The 22,130-nt window shown below is 42.9% G+C and overlaps 1 protein-coding gene across 1 annotated transcript in view; it reads left to right on the top strand.

Moving 5' to 3' along the window:
• The window catches only part of TGM6 (transglutaminase 6), a 46,344-nt gene that overhangs the window by 9,349 nt on the left and 14,865 nt on the right, over positions 1–22,130 (top strand). Inside the window, exons 2-9 of the mRNA XM_074285185.1 lie at positions 9,570–9,743; positions 16,211–16,453; positions 16,748–16,866; positions 17,261–17,389; positions 18,002–18,179; positions 18,620–18,758; positions 20,748–20,851; positions 20,973–21,215. Coding sequence (XP_074141286.1) covers positions 9,570–9,743; positions 16,211–16,453; positions 16,748–16,866; positions 17,261–17,389; positions 18,002–18,179; positions 18,620–18,758; positions 20,748–20,851; positions 20,973–21,215 — 1,329 coding nt within the window. The remainder of the gene's footprint in view (positions 1–9,569; positions 9,744–16,210; positions 16,454–16,747; positions 16,867–17,260; positions 17,390–18,001; positions 18,180–18,619; positions 18,759–20,747; positions 20,852–20,972; positions 21,216–22,130) is intronic.

The raw sequence follows: 22,130 nt of genomic DNA, 5'->3' as shown, positions 1-22,130 counted from the left end.
CAGGGGGAAGAAAAAAAGAAAAAGAGAGAAAAGGGAAAGAGGAGGAGGAGCAAGGAGAAAGAGGCAAAGGAGGAAGAAAAAGATTTGCAAAAACAATTATAATGCTTTCTCTCATCAAGAATAGTAGATCCTCCAAGCAATTCCAATAAACTTTGCCATCTGCTTCCAGAAAAAAAAAAAAAAAAAAAAAAACTATGGAGATTGAATGCAAATTAACACATGGTATGTTCACTTCGTTTTTCTGGCTTTTTTCTCTCTCTCCTGTGGTTTTTCCCTTTTTGTTCCGATTTTTCTATCCCAACGAGATTCATAAAGAAATGTGTATTTAAAAAAAAAAAAAAGAATAGTAGATCCTCCACACTTAGATCCTAATTTCACAGTCTCTGAAGTATAAATGGCACTAAAAAAAAAAAAGAATGAAAATGGGAAAATTAGATTGAATCAAGGATTTATAGCGATGGGTTAGAGGAGATAAAATTGTAAGAGCACTGAGGAAGTGTTTTATTTAGCCTCACACCTCTGGTTAAAGCAAAGACCTGGGTGCAAGAATTTATAGGAAAGTAGTGTTTGGGAAGCTGATAAAAACAAAAATTTTATTACTATGTAGTATAGTAAACAAGCAAAAAAATAGTATATATACCCACATTATATGGCAGTATAATCGAAATTACAAGATACAAAATACAAGAAAGTTACCCAGGGCAAGAGGGAGGGAAAGATAAGCTCAAAATTAAGATTCATATGATGAAATTATATACCCTAAAAATGAACTTTGTTGAGAACAGGTCATTTGGTGCCAGATATGAAAAAGGGCATTCTTAATCAGTCCAGTTGTAGTAGAGAAGTTCTCAGAGTCATTTTTTGATACCAGGATTGGATAGGGAGAGTTTCTTTTTTGGAACCAGCAGCTGGAAGAGGTTGTAGATTTTAAGTAAGGCATCAGGAGGAGGACGACTTACAAACTTCTGCTCTCCATCGGGAGTTCTGTCCAATCAGAAGCTGAGAGTATTAAGTGCCTGACACAAGGTTAGTCAGAGCAGGGGGAGGAATGAAACCTTATCTGTCTTTGCCTAATGCCTTATGGGTATTAGGACTACTTAGACTCAATACTGGAATTATGTGACTCCATATTGGAGTTCTATCATTATAGTATCAAGCAATGTAAATATTATAATTATCACAGGGAGCTAGGTACAAAATATCTAAAAGAGGGGAAAAGACCAAAGATATAGAAAAAGACTCAAACTTTACTGATATAAAAAAGGCATTCTCAATAAGGATACTGATGGATCAAATACTGAAAATGGTCATTACATCCAACAATAGACCATATCTTTAGTATCTCACAGCTAATTGAAAGATATCAAGAACAAAATATTCCATTGAGTTCATTATGTATTAATTACAAAGCATTTGACCTTAAGAATAAAAATGATGCCTCCTAGGCTCTTTTACATTAAAGAAGTCTCCCCTTTATGTCAAGGTCATGTAGTATTTCTTGAAAGATGTAACAATAGAAATGACTCTATATAATGGCCCTCTGAAAATAAATAGTGGAGGAATAAAATGGGAAGATGTCTCCTCGCTAAAAGAATACTGAATCCAGAGTAATGTTTAGGAGCAGGAAGGATTGTGAAGTCCTTCTGTTTGTAGATGATATGTCATTGATAGTGTCAAGCCCCAAGACAATGCAGACACTCCTGGAAAAGATCTATGTATATGTAATAAAGATTTCTATGGCAGGAATTCTTAAATTTTTTTGCCATGGACCCCTGTGGCAATCTGCTATAAGCCTCTGGATCCCTTCTCAAATAGTTTTTAAATGCACAAAATAAAATCAAAGGATTACTGAGAAAACCCATTGTGTTGAAATACAGTTATCAAAACTTTTAAAAAACCAATTTCATGGACACTTGGTAAAGAACATTGGCTTTAAGGAATTTGATATGTCCACCCATACAGGAAAGGTCAAATGAATGAACAATGTTTCACCATCCATGCATCTGAACAGACACCTCATACAGCTTGTCCATCTATATAGAGATGAAATCACAAATCCAGGCCCCTTCTCCTTCTCAAAAAAGAATGTGAAACCACAAACAAAATGAACAACAGATTTTCTTTTGGGGGGCTTATAAGAAGACAATACAACTGGCCAGTGAGCTGGACACAGAGTTGAAAAGAAAGAGAATAGCAGGGTACGTTGCTTTCAGGAAATTGCAAAATGCTTTTACTAATCCCAAACTTCCCATAACAACAAAGACAAATCTTTTCAATACCAACATTTTACCTGTGTTGCTATATGGAAGCCAGACTTGGAAATGCCCCCTACCTCTAAAGCTGATCATCAAACAAAGGAAATTATCCAAAAGAGAGTTATTGAGAAGGCAGGGGAATTCAACCTTGTTTTAGGATCTGAAAATGTATGGAAGAGAGGAGGCTTAGTGGAGACCATGGTAACAGGGTTATCGCAGGGAAGAGAAATGAGGTTTGTTTTGAGTACCTGCAGAGTGGAAAAGCAGAAGCAATTACTGGAGGAGGTGGGAAAGGGAGTTACAGGGAAGCATATTTTGATTCAATATAAGGAAGAATTTCTTAATAATAAGAGCTGTTCAAAAATGGAATGGGTCTTGTGAGATAAAAATTTCCCCATCACTGAAGGTGTTTAAGCAAAGAGTAGACAACCAGATATTGGAGATGTAATAGTGCCAATTAATGCATGGCAAGAAGGTTGAACTAGAAGTCTTCTCAGATCCTTCCTGGTTCTAAGAAAGAGTCTGTGATTCACAACCACCCCCGCCTCAGACCCGGCCTTCTGTCTGGACCTAGTCCAGAGGCTCAGGTAATTACTGCCTATTAACTTGACCTCCTGCCTCTGACTCACTTCCAGTAAGATAGTTCTGCAGATAGTTGTGGCAGAAAGAGGCCCGAGATAGGGCCTCTGAGATGCTGAGAGACCTGGGGAGGAGATAAACAGCACATTCTACCAGAGACCAGGGGCAGGTGAAGAGGACTGCGGGCTCTGGACTCTACTCCCAGCGCTGACCCCTTTGCCATGTAACCTGGGCCCTGCCCTCAGAAACTTATTAGGAAACTTAGAAATTATCAAACCCAACTTCTTCCTTTCACAGAGTAAGAAACTGAGGTCTAGAGAGGAGAGACTGTTTTCCTCAGTGAAGTCAGTGAAAGCCCCATCCCCGACTTCAAAATTCAGCTGGTTTTACTACATGATGCTCCTTTTTCAGGCTTCCACTTCCACATATGTAAAATGGGAATAATAATCCCATTATGGGGGAAAGTTATAAGGATTAAAGGAAATCATAGATATGAAAGACTTTGGAAACTTAAAGGCCTAAAGTGGGGGTTTGAAAATACATTTGCTAAAGTCGCAGACGTTGTTCTCCCAGACCCCGATGGGGACCCTGATTGCCTTGCTACCAAGGTAGAGAACAAAGCCTAAGAGAGGAAATAAGTAATGACCTCACCCCTGCCCAGGTCAGAAGCTGTGGTTTGCCTTTCTTTGTGTCTCAAGAACTTGGCATAAAGCCTGGCACACGGTAGGAGCTCAATAAGTGCTCACTGACTGATTGGAGAACCCATTACCTCCTGAGGCAGCTCTTCTCAGTCTCAATGGCTTTGATCATAGAGGCTTGGCATAGACCCACCTCTGTATAAGCCCCCAAAAGAAAGCCTGGTGCTCATTTTGTCTCTGGTTCCACATTCATTTTTGAGAAGGTGAAGTGACCTGGATTTTGATTCCGTCTCTACATAGAGCTTCATAGTGAGGAATGCATGCAAGATATCCCAAGTCTTACTGTAGTTTTAATCCCCTCTGCAACAAAGTTGCCCTGGAACCAGAACATAAGGAGGCATATAGAGGTGTGATCCATGAGGAGAGCTCAGAGGCCATGGCACATACCGCTTGGCTCAGTAACTAGAATACTCGAATTACAGTCAATAAGATCTAGGAGCAGATCTCCATCAGCTTTATGTACACTAAGATTTTGGGGACTTCCTGTATAAGATGAACATCTTCTATACCAGTGGTCCTCACACTTTTTAAACAGGGGCCAGGCCAGTTCACTGTCCCTCAGACTGTGGGAGGCCAGACTATAGTAAAAACAAAACCTCTCGCTCTGTCTCCGCCCCTCAGCCCATTTGCCATAACCCGGCAGGCGGCATAAACGTCCTCAGTGGCTGCATCTGGCCCGTGGGCCACAGTTTGAGGACCCCTGTTCTGTACTGTCATAGGCCAGGATTCTTAACCTGGAATCCATGAACTTGATTTAGATAGGTAGGTAGATAACTAGATATAGATCTAGATGGATATGTACATGTGTATGTGTGTATGTATATGCTTATATGGACATATGCATATGTATTTCTATATGATTGGCTTCTTTTGTAATCCCATATATTTTATTTTACACACTTAAAAATATTATTCTAGCTTTAACAGACTGCCAAACAGATCTATAACATAAAAAAGCTGAGAATTCCTACCTTGGAGAATTCTCTACGGCATTAAAAAAGTGATTTGCCCAGGGTCACACAGCAAATATAGATAAAAGGTAAAATTTGAATCCAGTTCTTCCTGGCATGAAAAGCAACTCTTTAACCACTGGGCCATACTACTATTGGGCATAAAGAAAGTAATTAGTGAATATTGATTAAGGGATGAGTTAATTCTTTCCAGTTCATCCCCTGCATGGGGTCATGCAGATCAAGTCCAGTCCCTCTTCCATATTTGTTCTCCTTCATTCACCCAAGCTTCTTTTCTCCAAATAAAAATTCCCCTTACCACAGTGGAGGTATCATGGCACCATGAAAAGAACCAGATTCTGGAGTCAAAGGATTGGAGTTCAGATCCTACCTTTGACCCTTACTACCTGTGCGTCCTTGGGCAAATCCTTGAGTCTTCATTTTGTCATCTGTAAAATAAAAAGATTGAGCAAGATAGCCTCCGAGTCCCTTTTAGGTCTGGGATCCTATGGCTATGTTCCAAGGGATCCTTGGGTCCTGGGACTGGCACATGGTGGCGTGATGGTGATTAGCTAATAACAATAATAATAATAACCAACAGGGGATATAAATGAGACATAGCCTGAGACTTGAATGAGCGCCTAATGACCTGGACAGTAATTGATGGAGGAGAGCAGGGAAGAATAAGACTCACAAATTACAACATGAGGTAGGATGTGGTGAGTGTTTTTGGAGGGTTGGAGAAATAATATTGTGGCAGGTAGAGAAGTGGATCAAAAGAGGGAGGGATCACCTCCACCTGGGAGAAAGCAGGACAGGCTTTCTGGAGGACATGGCCTTAGAGCAGGTCTTACGTGATGAGTAGGATGTCAACAGGTATGTCAGTATTGGGAATGGAGGAGGAGGGGAGAGAAGGAGGGCGTTCTCAGTGGAGGGAATGCTCATAAGGGGAAGCACAGAGGAGGGGAAAATAGTACATGCTCTCCTAGTTCTTCCCTCTAGGATCAAGCACACAGGAGCTGTGGTTAGCCAGATCATTGCGTGTCTGGTAAGGAAGAAAGGGGAATAAAGGTAGATCAGCATGTTGGGATCAGACTGTGGAGGCCTAAAAAGGACAAGAATGAAGGTTTGCACTTTATTCTATGAGCAATTGTACTTTATTTAATACTGTCCCTGGAATGTGGTAGGTGCAAGTTGATCTAGTAAATGTTAGTGAACTGACTCAAGGGGAGCCATTTACTCTTTGTCTCTGTGTCCCACTGTTTCTCTCATTCTTCGTGTGTGTGTGTGTGTGTGTGTGTGTGTGTGTGTGTGTTTTTAGAGGGAAGAGAGTGACCTGATTAGAGCTGATCATTTTGAAGATTAGTTGGGAGCCTGGTCCAGAACAGCTTGGAAGGCAACAGACTGGAGGTCAGGAGAAAAGCAGATGCTCAGTCTCTCTCCTTCCTGCCCCCTTTCATCCCTACCCCTGTAATCTAGGCCTTGGTGCTCCCCTCCCCTGACCTCATCAGCCTAAGCTAAGTGAGGGGGCACAGTGGCCTGGAGGCAGAAGGATGACAGAGACAAGGAGCCGTCCCACTTGAGTACCAGGGTAAGCATACAGACTACTGTGAGTGCCCTACAATTAACCTTCCTCAGGCCAATTACCCCTCAGAAGTGATTCATAGACAGAGAAGCTAGAGATTGTTTCATGGCCCCAGGACTGGGCAAAATGCCTGGAAATTGGAGTTTGCCGAAGGCAGAATTCCTAATGGGGATGGCTTTAGGGGACAATGATAGTTACATAAAATTATAGAACTCTAAAACTGGAAAAAAAAAAAAAAAGAAAAAAAAAAGAAATGAGAGTTGGTCAGAGAAGGGAGGAACCTTGGAACATAGAACATAGACTGGAAGGATGTTGGAACATACAACATAAACCACTAGAACAAAAAGAAATCTTAAAACATAGAACACAGACTGTCAAAAATAAAGGGAACTTTAGAACATAGACTGCCATGAAATACCAGAGAAATTGAAGCAAGGCAGAGATTGTTTTTTAATCTTTTAGTTGTGGAGAGTTTACAATGATGGGAATGGGTTTGGGAGGACCTTCCAGAGTCAGTATTTTCGGGGAAAAATAACTGGTCTCCTCTATAGAAGCATCTCACAGGTGTGATGCCCAAGTGAGCAGAAGAACAGAAATAGGCAAGGTCACACTATGGTCACGTGTGTCACTTTGATCTAGTGTATGAGGCTAAGTTTAGGTTCTCATGAGACATTTATAGCGTCCTTTTTGGTTCAGCAGCCAGAACTAGAAAGTACCTTAGAAAATAAAACACAGATTGTCAGGACCAGAAAGGATGTTAGAACATACAACATAAACCGCGACAGCTAAAAGAGACCACAGGACAGAGAACACAAACCTCCAGAACTAAAAGGAAGGGACCTAAGAATGCAAATTGGATACCAGGTCAATAAGGCATTATTGAGTTCCTCCTGTGAAGAAAAAAAAGAAGAGAGAAATGGGGTCCCCTGCCCTCAAGGAACTCACAGTCCCGCTGGGAGAACCAGAATGGAGCCTGACAATCTTGTGCAAGAAAAGAGCCCAAAAGAGCTACCCATACCTAGAGAAAGAACTGATTATGTCTGAATACAGATTAAAGCATTTGTTTTACTTTATTTTTCTTGAAAGTTTTTTTTTTTTTTTGAGAGATAGGGAGGGGAGATCTATGTTTTCTTTTGCAACATGACTTATAGAAATGTTTCGCATAACTTCACATGTGCCTACTCATGGGGGTGGAGAGGAAGGAAGAGAATCTATAACTCAATTTGTTTTAAAACAAATGTAAAAATTATTTTATATGTAATTGAGGAAAATAAAAATAGCAAATATCAAAAAGAATAAGATACATAATAAATATGACATTATTTCAAATGCAGGACATGGACCACATTCCTCAAATCAGACTCTCCTTAAGAAGAAAAAAAATGTTGATAAACACTGGGGAAAAAAATTCTTAATATATTACATTAGCTTTATACAAGGTAGATTTGGCAAAAAAAAACTGTTGTGTCACTGTCATTGTCTTCATCATTGGAATTGGTAGGGATGTTAGAAAACATGCTATAAACTCCTAGAGTCAAAAGGGACCTTAGAATACAGGACACAGACTGTGAGACAATGACAACAACAAAGGCCTTATACAAAACAGATTTGGGGGAAACCTACAGTGTGTATAGACCAAGATGGGGGGAGTTATAAGAGAGCCCAAGGCCATCCTCCTAAGTGAGGGTCTCATGGAACATGACTCAGGAAGGCAATGTGCAAGCAAGGAACTAGCTCTGAGACTCGGATAACTACACCCAGACTTCTCCCATCCTCCTTGTTCATACTGACGGCCTGGACCAATCTACTCTCACCCAACCCTCTGGGAGTCCAGTTGAGACCCTTTTTTCTGATAACGGTGGGCCTTAGTGTCTATTGTAGTTCTCCTGGATACAAGTGTTGTGATGATGGGAGCAGGAGTAGAAAGGGGTTACACAGTGTGGGATTTGTCTCATTCTCAGCATCCCCCTACCCCACCCCATGAGTCAGAAGCTCAGAGGATGAAGAGATCACAGTGGGCTAGGGTACCTGGAGAGAGCTTGAAGAAGAGATGAGACTTGAAAGATAATGATAATAATAACTTTTGTTATTAACTTATTATTATTATTTTGTTGTTAACTTATTATTATTATTATTATTTTGTTATTATTGTTATTTGTTATGGGCATTTTTATGCCTATAGCAAATTCACATTTCTATAACACCTTATGGTTTACAAAACTATTTGAATAAAACTGATAGGGTTAGTGGTAGCGGAGAGGTGTGAGAAATGAGGTGGAAATCCCCTCTGGTCAACACACAGGTCCAATGTGAAAGAATTCGAGAACCTGAAAAGTCTGAATGGCAAAAAGGATTTTTATTGGCACTGAGAAGCCAGCTTTGCTAGGAAGACGGACTCCTCAGTGGCAAGGTCCTGTCAGAGAAATAACAAAGGTAATCACTGAGAAGAGGGTATCTTCACAGTGGACAGGAGTCCTGGCAGGCAGCTGTTTCAAGAAGAGAGGTTCCTTGGCAAGGTATAATCCTTCTTCAGACTTCTGCAAAGATTTGGAGTTCAAAATTGTCTTTTATAGCAGTCTGAGGCTAGGATTTCCACTGAGATTCCTTCAATGTTGTCAATGCCGCCAGGCCTAGATTTCCAGTTGAAAAGAGAGTACTTATTTTGGAGTTTCAAGCCACTCAATAGCAATATCAGGCCCAAATCTTCAACTTTTTTGAAGGCTTATCCCCAAAGTCTTGGGAATTTCCTGAAGGGGATCCAGGTCACCCCAAAAGATCAATGGAGGATGATTTGACCAAGATCTCCAATTGAATGGAGCCACTTAACTTGTCTGGGAAGATGTGCTTTCCCAGAGGAGGGCCTGAGACTCCGAATCTCCCTTCTTTTACAGATTAAAGGGACACAGTTTCAGAGTTCACCCCCATCAAAACTGGGTAGAAAACTATAGGATTATTATTCCCCTTTTATAGATGAGGAAAAACAGAGGCTCAAGGAAGTCAACTGATTTTTTAATGGTCTTAAAGCTAAGAAATACCAGATATGAGACTCCAGAAATCCTGACCAATCTTCTTTGCATTATGCCCTGGCTAAGATTTTCCATCAGCTTAGGTACAGAGATGGTGTTAGGAAGAACAGCATAAGCAAATATATTGAGGCAGAAAAGTGCAAGGTTTGGGAGAGACTGAGAAGAGCAGCCTGGATGGAGCATGGATTCACTGAAACAAGACTGGAAAGATGGGACGTACTAGAGAGCCTCAAATACCAGGCAAAGGGGCTTAGACACTATCCTAAAGACACGGGGAAGCCTATATAGGCTTTTGAATGTGCAAAGACTATGATAAAAATGGTCCTTTCCAAATAGTGTCTCCTCTGTCCCTACTACATCTTATGAAACAAGAGACTGAGTGAGAAGTAAAAAGGAGAGGGGGATTTCCTCAAGATTTGGATTCATGTCTTTCCTCTCCTCCCTGTTCTTTCCTCCCCTGCATCCGGAACCCCTAGCAATCAAAATAACAGAAGTGGACTGGCAACAAGAGAAAAACACTCATGCTCACCATACTGAAGAGTACCCAGGCTCAGAGATGGTGGTGAGGAGGGGCCAAAGATTCACTCTCAGCCTGAGGTTCAGCAGGGCCCTGGAGAGTGAGGAGACTCTGATATTCACCGTGGAAACAGGTATTCTCTCCCCACCTTCTTCCTTCACATACTGAGGTCTTCTTAAAGGTGCCTTTGACCTCATTGCTATACTTTTTCTCTGGTACAATCACAAAGTAATGGAAGCATGGAACGTTTTATCCCAATATCACAGAATTTTATACAGCATCCTAGAACTTTAGAACATACAATAACTGAACTCAAAAGTAGCCTTTGGGAATCTCCTAAAGGAGACCCCTCAGAAAACTACCTACATTGAAACTCTCCATAAGTTAAGCTTTTAGTTCTTGAGTGCTCAATGATGTGTTAATTTTTACTAGTTAGCCAAAAGACACTTTAATTCAAAACAAAAGGTGTAAAACTGAATAGCATGAAAAATGAAGTAACAACAATATACTCAAGCAAGTTCAGATGAGGTACATTCTCCTACAGGTTACCATATCAACAAAGGGAAAAGCTAGAAATGAAGATTTGTGACCAAGGAATATATATGGAGAGAACACAGGGCACATATAGAGAGAAAACATATGTGGCTAGGAATTTCATTCAAGAGAATGATGATAATGAAACAACATACCAAAACCTATGAGATGTAGCTAAAGCAGTTCTTAGGGGAAATTTTATATCTCTGAATACTCACATGAATAAAATAGATAAAGAGATCAATGAATTGAGCATGCAACTAAAAAAACTAGAAAAAAAAAACAAATCAAAACCCCCGATTAAATGCCAAATTAGAAATTCTGAAATTCAAAAGAGATTAACAAAATTGAAACTAAGAAAGCTATTGAACTAATTAATAAAACTAAGAGTTAGTTTTATGAAATAACAACAAAATAGATAAACCTTTAGTTAATTTGATTAGAAAAAGGAAAGAAAAAAAATTACCAGCATCAAAAATGAAAAGGGTGAATTTACCACCAATGAAAAAAGAAATTAAAATAATAATTAGGAGCTATTTTGCCCAATTGTATGCCAGCAAGTCTGACAATCTAATCAAAATGGATGAGTATTTACAAAAAAATAAATTGCCCAGGTTAACAAGAGGAAATGAATTACTTAAATAGTCTGATTTTTAGAAAAGGAAATTGAACAAAGCATCAATGAACTCCCTGAGAAAAAAAATCTCCATGGTCAGAGGATTAACAAGTAAATTCTACCAAACATTTAAAGAACAATTAATTTCAGGGCAGCTGGGTGGCAAAGTAGATAGAGCACTAGCCCTGAAATCAGGAGGACCTGAGTTCAAATCTGGTGTTAGATACTTGAACACTTCTTAGCTATGTGACCTTGTCATTTAACTCCAATTGTCTCAGAAAAAAAAAAAATTCAATATTATGTAAACTATTTGGAAGAATAGGTAAAGAAGAGTCCTGCCAAATTCCTTCTATGACACAAACATAGTACTGATACTAAACCAGGAAGAGCCAAAACAGAAAGAAACTTATAGACCAATCTCCCTAATGAATATTAATGCAAAAATTTAAAATAAAATATTAGCAAAGAAATTACAAAAATTTATCAGCAGGGTAATACACTATGACCAAGTGAGATTTACACCAGGGATGCGGGGCTGGTTCAATATCAGGAAAACTATTACCATAATTGACGGTATCATTTGTGGCCCAGGACATTCAATAGGACCTTTGTCAATGTCCTCTCTGCAAATACCATTTTACTACTCTATGGATGTCATATCTCTGCTCTCTGCTGGGTTTATCCCCTCTTCTGGGTGTCTCATTATTTCCAGTGTTGTGAATCCAGAGTTGCTCCCCGAGTGGCAGGCAAAAGAAATTGAACAAGAACAAAAGTTAAGGAAAGAGACAAAGCCATTGATTTCTTCCATCAGCATCCCAACCCTTGACCAATAAATCTGCCTTTATTCTGTACGGTGTAATGGGAAAAGAGAGTCAGAGAAACCAGATTCAAATTCTGGTTGACAGCTTGAGCAAGTCATTCATTTACCCTCTTTCTTTTCATATAAAATGAGAGAGTTAAGCTGATGGCCTTTAGAATCCCTCTCTATAATTCTATTATCTTCCCAGCCATAAAAACAATAACAACACTTTTGCATTATATTTTGGGTATCACAAAGCCTCATCGTCTCCATGTCCCTAGAATATAGAACATTAAAATCCCCAAATCTTGGATCAGAATCCAAGAAGATATAACTCAAGAATTCTACGATATGAGCCAATTTTAGGGTCCTAGATTTCCACGGCCCCATAAGATGTGGTAAACTCAGCTATAACTAAAGCTGGCAAGGAAATTTAAGGATCGCAAGAAGCAATTTTGTCGTCGCTGCTGCTGTTGTTTGTTTGTTTGTTTTTCTTTTTCTTTTTCGCTATATTGTGGAAAAGACCAAGAAGTAATAACTGAAGATAGGGCAAAAGCAAAACTGTTCCTTTCTTATTTTTCTTGTGTATTTTCTGTCAAGAAGAATGTTCTCTGGAGTAAAAAGGGCAGAAGAAAAAAACAGCTAATAGGGAGTGGCTGCCCGAGATTAGCCAGGAGACAACAGCGATGGCCCCCGACTGCCCTCGATGAGTTTAAGTAACTTTGGCCCAGATGACGTTCCTCCCGGAAGACTAAAGTGGCGGACGGGAATTTTGAGCCACTTTCAGTAATCTCTGAAAGGTCTTTAGAAGAGGAGAGATGCCCCAGAATTGGAGAAGGGCTCGTCGAGGGTTGTCCAGGGAAGAGAAGGAAGTTTGAAAACTAAAAGGTCCCTGACCTGGGCCTCAGTTCATGGAAAAACTCAGAGGCAGATTGTTAAGGGGCTGAGCGGGGATACCTAGAAAAGTGCCCATCACGAAAAATCACTTTGAGGTCCGAGAGCGGATCACACCCGACTTCATGCTTTTGGCGAGTTCTGAAGCTGAGCGAGCAGGGACATGCCTCAGTTTGGGTTTTGCTAGCTTCCAGAAAAGACAAAGGTTCTCATGCGGTCCTTGTGGGGAATGGAGAAATATGAGCTAGTAGAGTACAGCTGGGCGGATTTGGAACCAATGAAACTCTCAGACCAAAGTGTTGATTAAGGTGCGATGTCAGCCGGAAGAAGTTTCCAGGGGGTGCCTAAGCGGTGGGGCTTGGTTCACCATTTTTATAGTGACTTGGAGGAAGGCGCAGACGCGAGGATTTTGTGAGGTTCCAGGACGATGAGCATGGCGCAGTGTACAAACCTTAAGCGCTTTATGCCTGCCGCTGCCATCACCAGCAGCAGCCATTGCCATCCTGCGGTCCCCAGGCCTCCCACCTAGCGACGGCCTCATTCCCGAGCCTCGGACTGCGGCTGCTGAACCCGAGCAACCGTTATAAAGCAGCGCGGGATGTGCTGGCAAATGTTTAACAAGGGAGCCTGGCACGCATTCTTACGTTTCACCACGAACACCATGAAATCTAGACAATCAACGAAACAATAAACCAAGGCTGCACAGGTGGTGACGGCTGAGGTAAAAGCTGACACTGAAAAGCTAGCGATCGGCTCTCGGAGAAGCCCGTCAGAGGGAACTGCTGCCAGGCTTGATGGAACTCTCATTCCGAAAAGATAGCTGCTATATTAAAGAAAGTGTCCCTGACGGCTACAACTTGGTCCCGAGTCTGATGAGACGGCATTTTAATAGGGATAAATTTTATCTGGCACTTGAATTAAAAAACTAATTTCATAGATAGGTGGTAAGCGATAAGCAGAAACTTTTCTGAAAAAGCCCTGGGGGGTAAGGGTGGGAGTGGGTTGTGGTGGGCTTCCACCCTTAAAGGGTCAACAGAATGAGGTAAGAGTTAATATTATAGAGCCTTTTATAGCTTACAGGTTACCTTCATGCATTTCATTTGAGCCTCAGAACAACTCTGAGAGTAGAAACTATTATTGGCCCATTTTGCAGAAAACAAAACTGAGGCTGAGAGGTGTAGGATTGCCCGAGATCACCCAGCAAGGGTGAAGAGAAATTTGAACTGGAGTCCTCCCGACCAAGTGCAAAGCGTCCCCACTGCGCCACCTAGTGGCTCCTCAAGTCCATGATTATGACAATGGAGAAAGCTGACTGTAACCTTGGCTGAGCATGAGGTCCAGGCCCGGGAGAGGCTGGTCCTGCCGTGGCAGGCACCCAGGGCGGGCTTTCGGAAGGAGACTAATAAAATGGACTGGAGAGCGACCGTTAGTTGTGTGAATAGAGCACTGAGCCTGCAGTCGCCGAGTTCTAATCCAGCTCCAGACACTGAGTGTGTGACCGCCAGCACATCTCTGTCTGTCTTAGCTCTCCCTCCTGTAATAGGGATCATAAAAACACCTACCATAGCCAGGGTGAGTCCAAGGATCAAATGATACAGTATTTGCAAAGTCCTTCATCTAGTTGGCCTGGAACACAGTAGGCACTTAATAAATGCTGGTTCTTTCCCCTTCCACCTTAGCATCCATACTAGTGTCCAAGGGAGAGCGAGGAGGCTGGCGAAGAACCTTCGTTTCATGCACAAGAAAATCGACTGAAGTAGTTAGATTTTTAGCCTAAAGAAGTAAAGACATAAGGGACGCATTAGCCACCTTTCCGTGTCTGAAGGCCATCAGACAGAAGGAGGAGACTTGTTCTTTTTCTTCTTGGTCCCAAACTGGGAAAAACAATGAAAGAAGCAAATTGAGGCTCAACATAAGGGAAAACTTCGTAATACGTAAAACTGTTCAAAATTGTAATGGGAAGAGAATAGGCATTTATATAACGCCTCCTGTGGGAAGCCTTGGGGGTCCCCGTCGGGTAAGGTCCCTAAGACATGTTGGACAGCCCACGTGGGCCTGTTCTCGTTCAGGTGTGCATCGGGTCAGAGGCCCCGAGGGCCCAGCTGTGGGACCCTGGGATCCCCATTCAGATCCTACAATCTCCAACCGGAAGGATGAGCACTTCTCACTCTTCCAGCTAACATTATAGCTACCCATCACCCCTAGCACTAGTGCTATCGAGCCACACAGACAAATTTTGCTCCCTTTTCTCCCATTGTAATCCCTCCTTGCTTGGAGAAAAAACTATCATGTTCCTGCTATGTTCTCTGTCTCTCTGTCTCTGTCTCTGTCTCTGTCTCTCTCTGTCTCTGTCTCTCTCTCTGTCTGTCTGTCTCTGTCTCTGTCTCTGTCTCTCTCTGTCTCTCTCTCTCTCTCTGTCTCTCTGTCTCTCTCTCTGTCTCTGTCTCTCTCTCTCTCTGTGTCTGTCTCTGTCTCTCTGTCTCTCTCTGTCTCTGTCTCTCTGTCTCTCTCTCCTCTCTCTCTCTCTCTCTCTCTCTCTCTCTCTCTCTCTCTCTCTCTCTCTGTCTCTCTCTCTCTCTCTGTCTCTCTCTGTCTGTCTGTCTCTCTCTGTCTCTCTCTCTCTCTCTCTGTCTCTCTCTGTCTGTCTGTCTCTCTCTGTCTCTCTCTCTCTCTCTGTCTCTCTCTGTCTGTCTCTGTCTCTCTCTCTCTCTCTATCTCTCTCTGTCTCTCTCTGTCTGTCTCTGTCTGTCTCTGTCTCTGTCTCTCTCTCTGTCTCTCTCTCTCTCTGTCTCTCTCTCTCTGTCTCTCTCTCTTTCTCTCTCTCTGTCTCTCTCTGTCTCTCTCTGTCTCTGTCTCTCTCTCTGTCTCTCTCTGTCTCTCTCTCTCTGTCTCTGTCTCTTTCTCTCTGTCTCTGTCTCTCTCTCTCTGTCTCTCTCTGTCTGTCTCTGTCTCTCTCTGTCTGTCTCTGTCTCTCTCTGTCTCTCTCTCTCTGTCTCTCTGTCTCTCTCTCTGTCCCTCTCTCCCTCCCTCTCTCCCTTCCTCCCTCCCTCCCTAAAGATTCTCATTTCCACTTTCCTCCCCCCTTATCCTCCTACATCCACATCTTCTGGGTGTGATCAGCTTGATCATCTAAAATCTGAATTCCAGATGGGATCTGACCTGGATAAAACCATTCAATAAAGGGGAATTACGAGCATAGCTCTAGAATTCTAGTCTTCTAATCCAGGCCTTTCATATTCTAGGAATGGCAGAAGCTGAGGCTCTGAGAGAAAATAAGCAATTTGCCCAGAGTCACTAGTAAATGGCAGAGTCTTTTCATGATACCATTCTGTCTCAAGAACAATTTGGATGCAGATGTGGAATCTGGAGCTGGAGAGGAAACTTCCTCCAGCCCTGAGGATTCTAGAATTCTGCTATGCCTGGGATTCATTGTGAACCTCTGAAGCTAATCTCTGCACAATGTTTCCTACCTAAACTATTGTTTAGTCTGTCATGTCCCACCCTTCGTGTTTTCTTGGCAGAGATGCTAGAGTGGTCTGCCATTTCCTTCTCCAGTCCTTTTACAGATGAGGAAACTGAGGCAGAGTTAAGTGACTTGTGCAGGGCCATCCAGTTGATGACAGGAGGAAGTCAGGTTTTCCTCATTCCAGGTGGGACACTGGCGGCCCCTCTACCTAGACATGAGAAAGAATTTCTCTCCTGAGAGAGAATTCTCTTCGACTTTCAGCACCAAATTCATAGTCATGTATCTTTTTAGGTCCCCAGGCCTCTGAAGCCCTCCAAACTAAATGTGTATTTGAAGCATCAGAATCCAAACACAAGGGTGCCTGGAGAGCCATGCAGGAGACTAGGGAGGAGAATTCTATGACCGTCACCATCTCCTCTCCACCCAATGCTGTCATTGGCCACTACAAGCTGAGTGGGAGGGTCTCCTCCCGGTCCAAATACACCAACAAGAAATTGGGCCATTTTGTTCTCCTCTTCAACCCTTGGTGCTCTGGTAAGTGCTCAACTCTTAGATCAGTCTTCCATTTGGAACCAGTTGTCCCTCCTTCAGTTCTATGTGGGATAAGTTTGACCTGTTCCCAAAAGGCAAGGTTCAGAGCCCCAGTCCACTGTTCTCCTCCCCCCCCCCCATCCCAGGGCCACCGGCAGTTTCCCCTGCCAGGTGCTTCTTGCCCTCTGGGAGCATCCCCCAATGATATTCAGAATCATCCCCCCAGCACAGCAAGTGCAGAGCCCCTAGCCCCATCCCATCCCTGGAGGATTACCCATCCTGGTTGCTGCTTTCCAGAGGATGATGTCTACCTGGCTGAAGAGGAAGAACGGCAAGAGTATGTGCTGAACGACAATGGAATTATCTTCCGAGGAGTGGAAAAGCATATCCGAGCCCAAGGCTGGAACTACGGGCAGGTCTCCAGGGGAGCAGTCCCAGTGGGGCTCTGGGAGGGGGGAGGAAAGAGGCCAGATGTCCGTACTCTCTGTTCCCCCCTTCCCAGGTCAGATAATCTCTTTTTTAAAATTTCCAGGTGGTCTCTGATTGATACTGGGTGTTTCTGAGACTAGGGACTGCCTCTGTGTGACATGCCTAGGGAAAGGCATCAGAATTTGACAGATACAGATCATTTTCTCCCCACAAAAGGAGGGATTATTTATTTCACAGGCTTCCAGACAAAGCCCTACGGTTCTGATGTTAGTGATCTCACTTAGTTAGGGTGTTTTGGGGAGCTTTAACAGTCTAATCAGAGCTGGGACATATGGCTCCAAGAATTTGCCCTGAGATCATCCTGGCTTTTCTGGACCACAGTTTGAAGAGGACATTCTGAACATCTGCCTTTCCATACTGGACCGGAGTCCCAACCACCAGGAAGACCCAGTCACTGACGTGTCCCGACGAAACGACCCTGTCTATGTCACTAGAGTGATCAGTGCCATGGTGAGGACTGTTTGGGAAGTTCTGAGCTGTGACTTGTAGCAAGTTTAGCAAGTATTCTCTGGTCTATGGCTCCCCTTATCTGAAAGGAAGAAATGGGATCTACAAAGTGTGTGTGTGTGTGTGTGTGTGTGTGTGTGTGTGTGTGTGTGTGTGTACAGAAAGTCTCAGAGTGAAAGCCCCCAAATAAGCAAGGTTATAGTTAATTCTTAATCATCTAGGTTAAGAAGTCCAATACTCTGATTGGATCCTATCCGATACTTTTTATACTACACCACATTTGAAGATGATATAAATAATAATAATTATAGATAATTAAAAAGCCAAAACAAACTGAATGATGAAATAGACTAAATGATAGATGAATGGATGGATGGATGATGCCTTGGCTTCGACTTAGTATACCTACAGCCTTTACACTCTTCCACCTGGGCATGAGGCCTTCAATCTCTTAATGGAGGAGGGTGGAGGTGGCAACATATTCCCACCCATTCTGAGATGGCACCTCAGTCCCATAGGATTTTGAGGTCCTGTACGATGGCCACCAAGCCATCCAGTCCCACCTTCCTTCTGAAGGTTTACAGCCTAGACACCTGAATGGACCTCTCTCGGCAGGTGAACAGCAATGATGACAAAGGTGTGGTCCAAGGCCAGTGGCGGGGCAAGTACATCGGTGGGACCAGCCCCTTGCACTGGCGGGGCAGCGTTGCCATCCTCTACAAATGGTACAAGGGCAGATATAAGCCTGTCAAATATGGCCAGTGCTGGGTCTTTGCTGGAGTCATGTGCACAGGTACTTGGTCCGGGGGAGAGGGGTGGTAAGGGAGGTCCAGCTTTCCATTCTCTTGCTTTAAATGTGCATGAAGCATCCCTGATTCCCCCCAGTTTCTTTAGTCTCAGTGACCTGCCCTGCTCTGCAGAGCAAAACTGTGGAAATACCTACCCCACTAAAAAACAAATTAGCAGACAATCCAGTACCACTATTTCTAGATTTCACTTGAGAACACATTTCAAATGTGTCTTACTTTAAATAAACTCAATATATGAAAATCATAAATTAAAAACAGAAAAGTTGGGTAGGACAAGAATTGGGTAGGAGTAGTTTCAGTGGAGAGATAGTCAGAGCCATAGCTTAGCTCCCTCTCTGGGGATGGGATATCAGGGAGGGACATTCCAGGTGGGGAAAGCCTTTCCTAACATGGTCTGGAGTATCTCTAGTCTGTACATTTTTAGTCCTAAGGTGTTTGGGAATTGCCACCCGGATAGTCTCCAATTTCAACTCAGCCCACGACACAGACAAGAGCTTGAGTGTGGACAAATATGTGGACTCCTTTGGGAGGACCCTGGAGGACATAACTGAAGACAGTATGTGGTGAGTATCTAGTGTGCGCCTTGGAGGGAAGGTCTTAGCTCCTTCCCTTTCCCTAGGCTGTGGGAACTTGTCCCAGGGCACAGTAGGCACTTGGCAGAGCAGGCATGTGGGCACTGCCCACCACCCTTTCCTAAGACTGAGAAACAAATTCAGCAGCATAGTCCTGAGCCCTACCCCAAGCTACCTCTGAGCCTGATCTCCTAAAAACAAGTCCAGCCAATTCTTACTGTCTCATCCTTCTCAGGTCTCATCCTTCACACTTAGAATTCTGAAATCCTCGGGGGCAGCTGGGTGGGACAGTGGATAGAGCACCAGCCCTGAATTCAGGAGGACCCGAGTTCAAATCTGTCTCAGACACTTAACACTTCCTAGCTGTGTGACCCTGGGCAAGTCACTTAACCCCAGCCTCAGGAAAAAAAAATTTCTGAAATCCTGGAAACTTCTAATCAGACAGTCACAGACTTCTTATGCAATAGGTTTGCCCAGACAATCTTCTGGCTTCTTCTGCCCACTGAAGAACTATTTGTTCTGGCATCAGTGACGCCATGTTGATAAGGCATCTTGCCCTGGACCGTCTCACTGATAACCGCATCGAGAGTGATGCAAGCCAGTATGCTTAAGCTATACCTCTAGCCTGACCTTTAAAAAAGAGAACAGAAATGGGGGCACATAGAGAGGGAACCAGATGTGGAAGGTCAGGTTAAAAGAATTTGTAGTTCTTTTGTTGTAATGGGGACTTGATATTCCCAGAGAAAACCCCAGGTGGGGTATAAGTCAAAGAGAAATCAATATTGAGAAGGCACCGAGACGGAACACTATTCATATAAATCCACAGAGTTATGCACAATGATTTAAATTTATTTGTGGATTTATTTTATTTTTTATTTATGGAAAGATGGAATTTTAGATGAACAGAATCATAGAATCCTAAAATCCTAAAAAAAGTAGACACCTCTCTCCAGGAAAAATTATAAAGTAGATTTGTCTTTGGTGCACTCTTCAGATGATTTTCATTTCTTTTCCCTCACGCTATGTTCCTGGTGCCTCAGTACTCTAATAGTTCCTGTTTATATAGCTAGCACTGCAAGGTTTTCAAAGTGCTTTACAAATATGATCTCATTTTATCCTTACAAGAACCCTGGCAGGTACTGAAGGACAGAAAGAGTAAGTGGCTTGAGTTTCACTCAGCTAGAAAACAACTGAGGCAGGCTCTGAATTCCTTAGTTCCAGTGCTCCATTCCTGCCATTGCCTATCTGCCCACACTTCCCACGGCTTCCATTGCACAGAGCCTTGCTCTAAACTAGCTTTCAAATAACTGGCTAGAGCAGCCTACAAAGACCTCAGAAGATCTTTCTACTAGAAAAGTTTACTTTTTAAAAGGGGTCTCCAAGCCTTCAGGCTTCAAAAGGAATCGTTTCTTAACCCCAGGAGAAACCAATCGCTTAGATTTCGAGCATATTGATGGGACAGACTAAGGGATCTTTCTGGGTAGGAAGGCCTTTCATACACATGAATATAGTCAATCCTATAGCTCCTTTTATAGCAACTAGGTGGAGCAGTGGATAGATTGCGGGGTCTGGACTCAGGAAGACTTTCTTGTTCAAATCTGGCCACAGATAGCTGAGTGACCAGGAACAATCATATATACCTGTTTGCCTCAGTTTCCTCATCTGTAAAATGAGCTGGAGGATAAAAATGACAAACCACTCCTGTATCTTTACTAAAAACAACCCCAAATGAGATAAAGAAGAGTGGAGCTCAATGATCCTCACTGATTAATAATGAATCCCCCCCCCTCAAACCTCACATAGGATTTTGCTTTATAACTTTCTAATGAACATATCACCTAGAGTAACTGAAAAGCAATTAGGTTAGTAAGGTCGGGATCTGTTTTATCTAATTCTGGTTTCTCCTTAGCACAGTGCTTTGCACACAGCCATGAGATATAAAACATCTCTTCTATCTGCATTTGTTTTTCTCTGCTCCAGGAATTTCCATGTCTGGAATGAAAGTTGGTTTGCCCGGAGAGACCTTGGCTCCTCCTACAATGGCTGGCAAGTCCTGGATGCCACTCCACAGGAGGAGAGTGAGGGTAACCAAATGCTAAAATTTCTTTTTCCATTTGGGGCAATGTCTACTGGCCTCCCTGACCCAGAATTCCCATTCTGGGGGTTGGGACTCCTCATACCCACTTTCTTTACATTGCCCCCCAGGTGTGTTTCAGTGTGGGCCAGCCTCTGTCACTGCCATTCGGGAGGGCGATGTGCACCTGGCCCACGATGGACCCTTCGTGTTTGCTGAAGTCAACGCTGACTACATCACGTGGCTCTGGAATGAGGATGACAGCCGAGAGCGGGTCTACTCCGATACCAAGAAGATTGGCAAATGCATCAGCACCAAGGCTGTGGGCAGCAACACCCGTGTGGACATCACTAGCCATTACAAGTACCCCGAAGGTAAGGCGGGACATGGGTTAGTCCAGTTGCCCAGTAGCTCCATCAAACAATCTATCAACAAGCATTTATTTAGTGCACTGTGCTCAGTGACAGGCACACAATGACAAAAGTGACCTTGTCTCAGCTTTCAACAAGTTTCCATTCTAATGGATGAAGAGTCCAGGTCTTGAAGGTGAAAGACCTGGATTTGAGTTCCAGCTCTATCACTTACTGGCTGGGCAGCCAGAGGTAAATGCTTTCCTCCTCCGGCAACAGTTTCCCCATCAGTAAAAAGGGCCAAGCTGTTCCCCATACTCACCACCCTATATGCCACCTTTTGCCTTTGTATAAGTGATTCTCCAGGGCTAGAATGTTATAATCCTTCTCACTTTACCTCTTAGAATCCTCAGCTTCCTTTACAGCCAGCCCAGGGGCCAGCTTCTACATGGAGCCATTTCTGGTTCCTCCAGATGTAAATGCTTTGCCTCTCTGGTCTCTGTCTCTCTAATCCTCTTTGTTTTTCCTGCTTTCTCTGTCTCTCTGTCTGTCTCTTTATTAATCATATTGTATAACTCTAAGTTTACTTCCCTATCCATATTCTCTAGTAGAATGTAAACTATTTTTCATTTTTGTCTTCTGACCCCAGTGCCTTGAACAGACTAGATGCTTAGTAAATGTTTGTGGAAGTAAATTGCCCTATCTGCCTATTATGAGGAAAGTATCTTATAAATCTGAAGGCTCTGAATGTGAGCTGACAGGATGCCATGGGGGAGAATGTGGGACTCGAGGACAAGAGGGATCTGGATTTAAATTCTAGCTGTCTGTGCTAGAGCCAGAATTTGCTAAGTGTGTGACCTTAACCAAGTCATGTATCTTTCCTCATCTGTAAAATGGACTTCCACTATCCATCTCAAAAGCACTAAGTAAACTGTAGCA

Source organism: Sminthopsis crassicaudata, chromosome 2, assembly GCF_048593235.1.
Source record: "Sminthopsis crassicaudata isolate SCR6 chromosome 2, ASM4859323v1, whole genome shotgun sequence".
Classification (NCBI taxonomy): domain Eukaryota; kingdom Metazoa; phylum Chordata; class Mammalia; order Dasyuromorphia; family Dasyuridae; genus Sminthopsis; species Sminthopsis crassicaudata.
The sequence above is the reverse complement of the archived record's forward strand: the minus strand, read 5'-3'. Positions and strand labels throughout refer to the sequence as shown.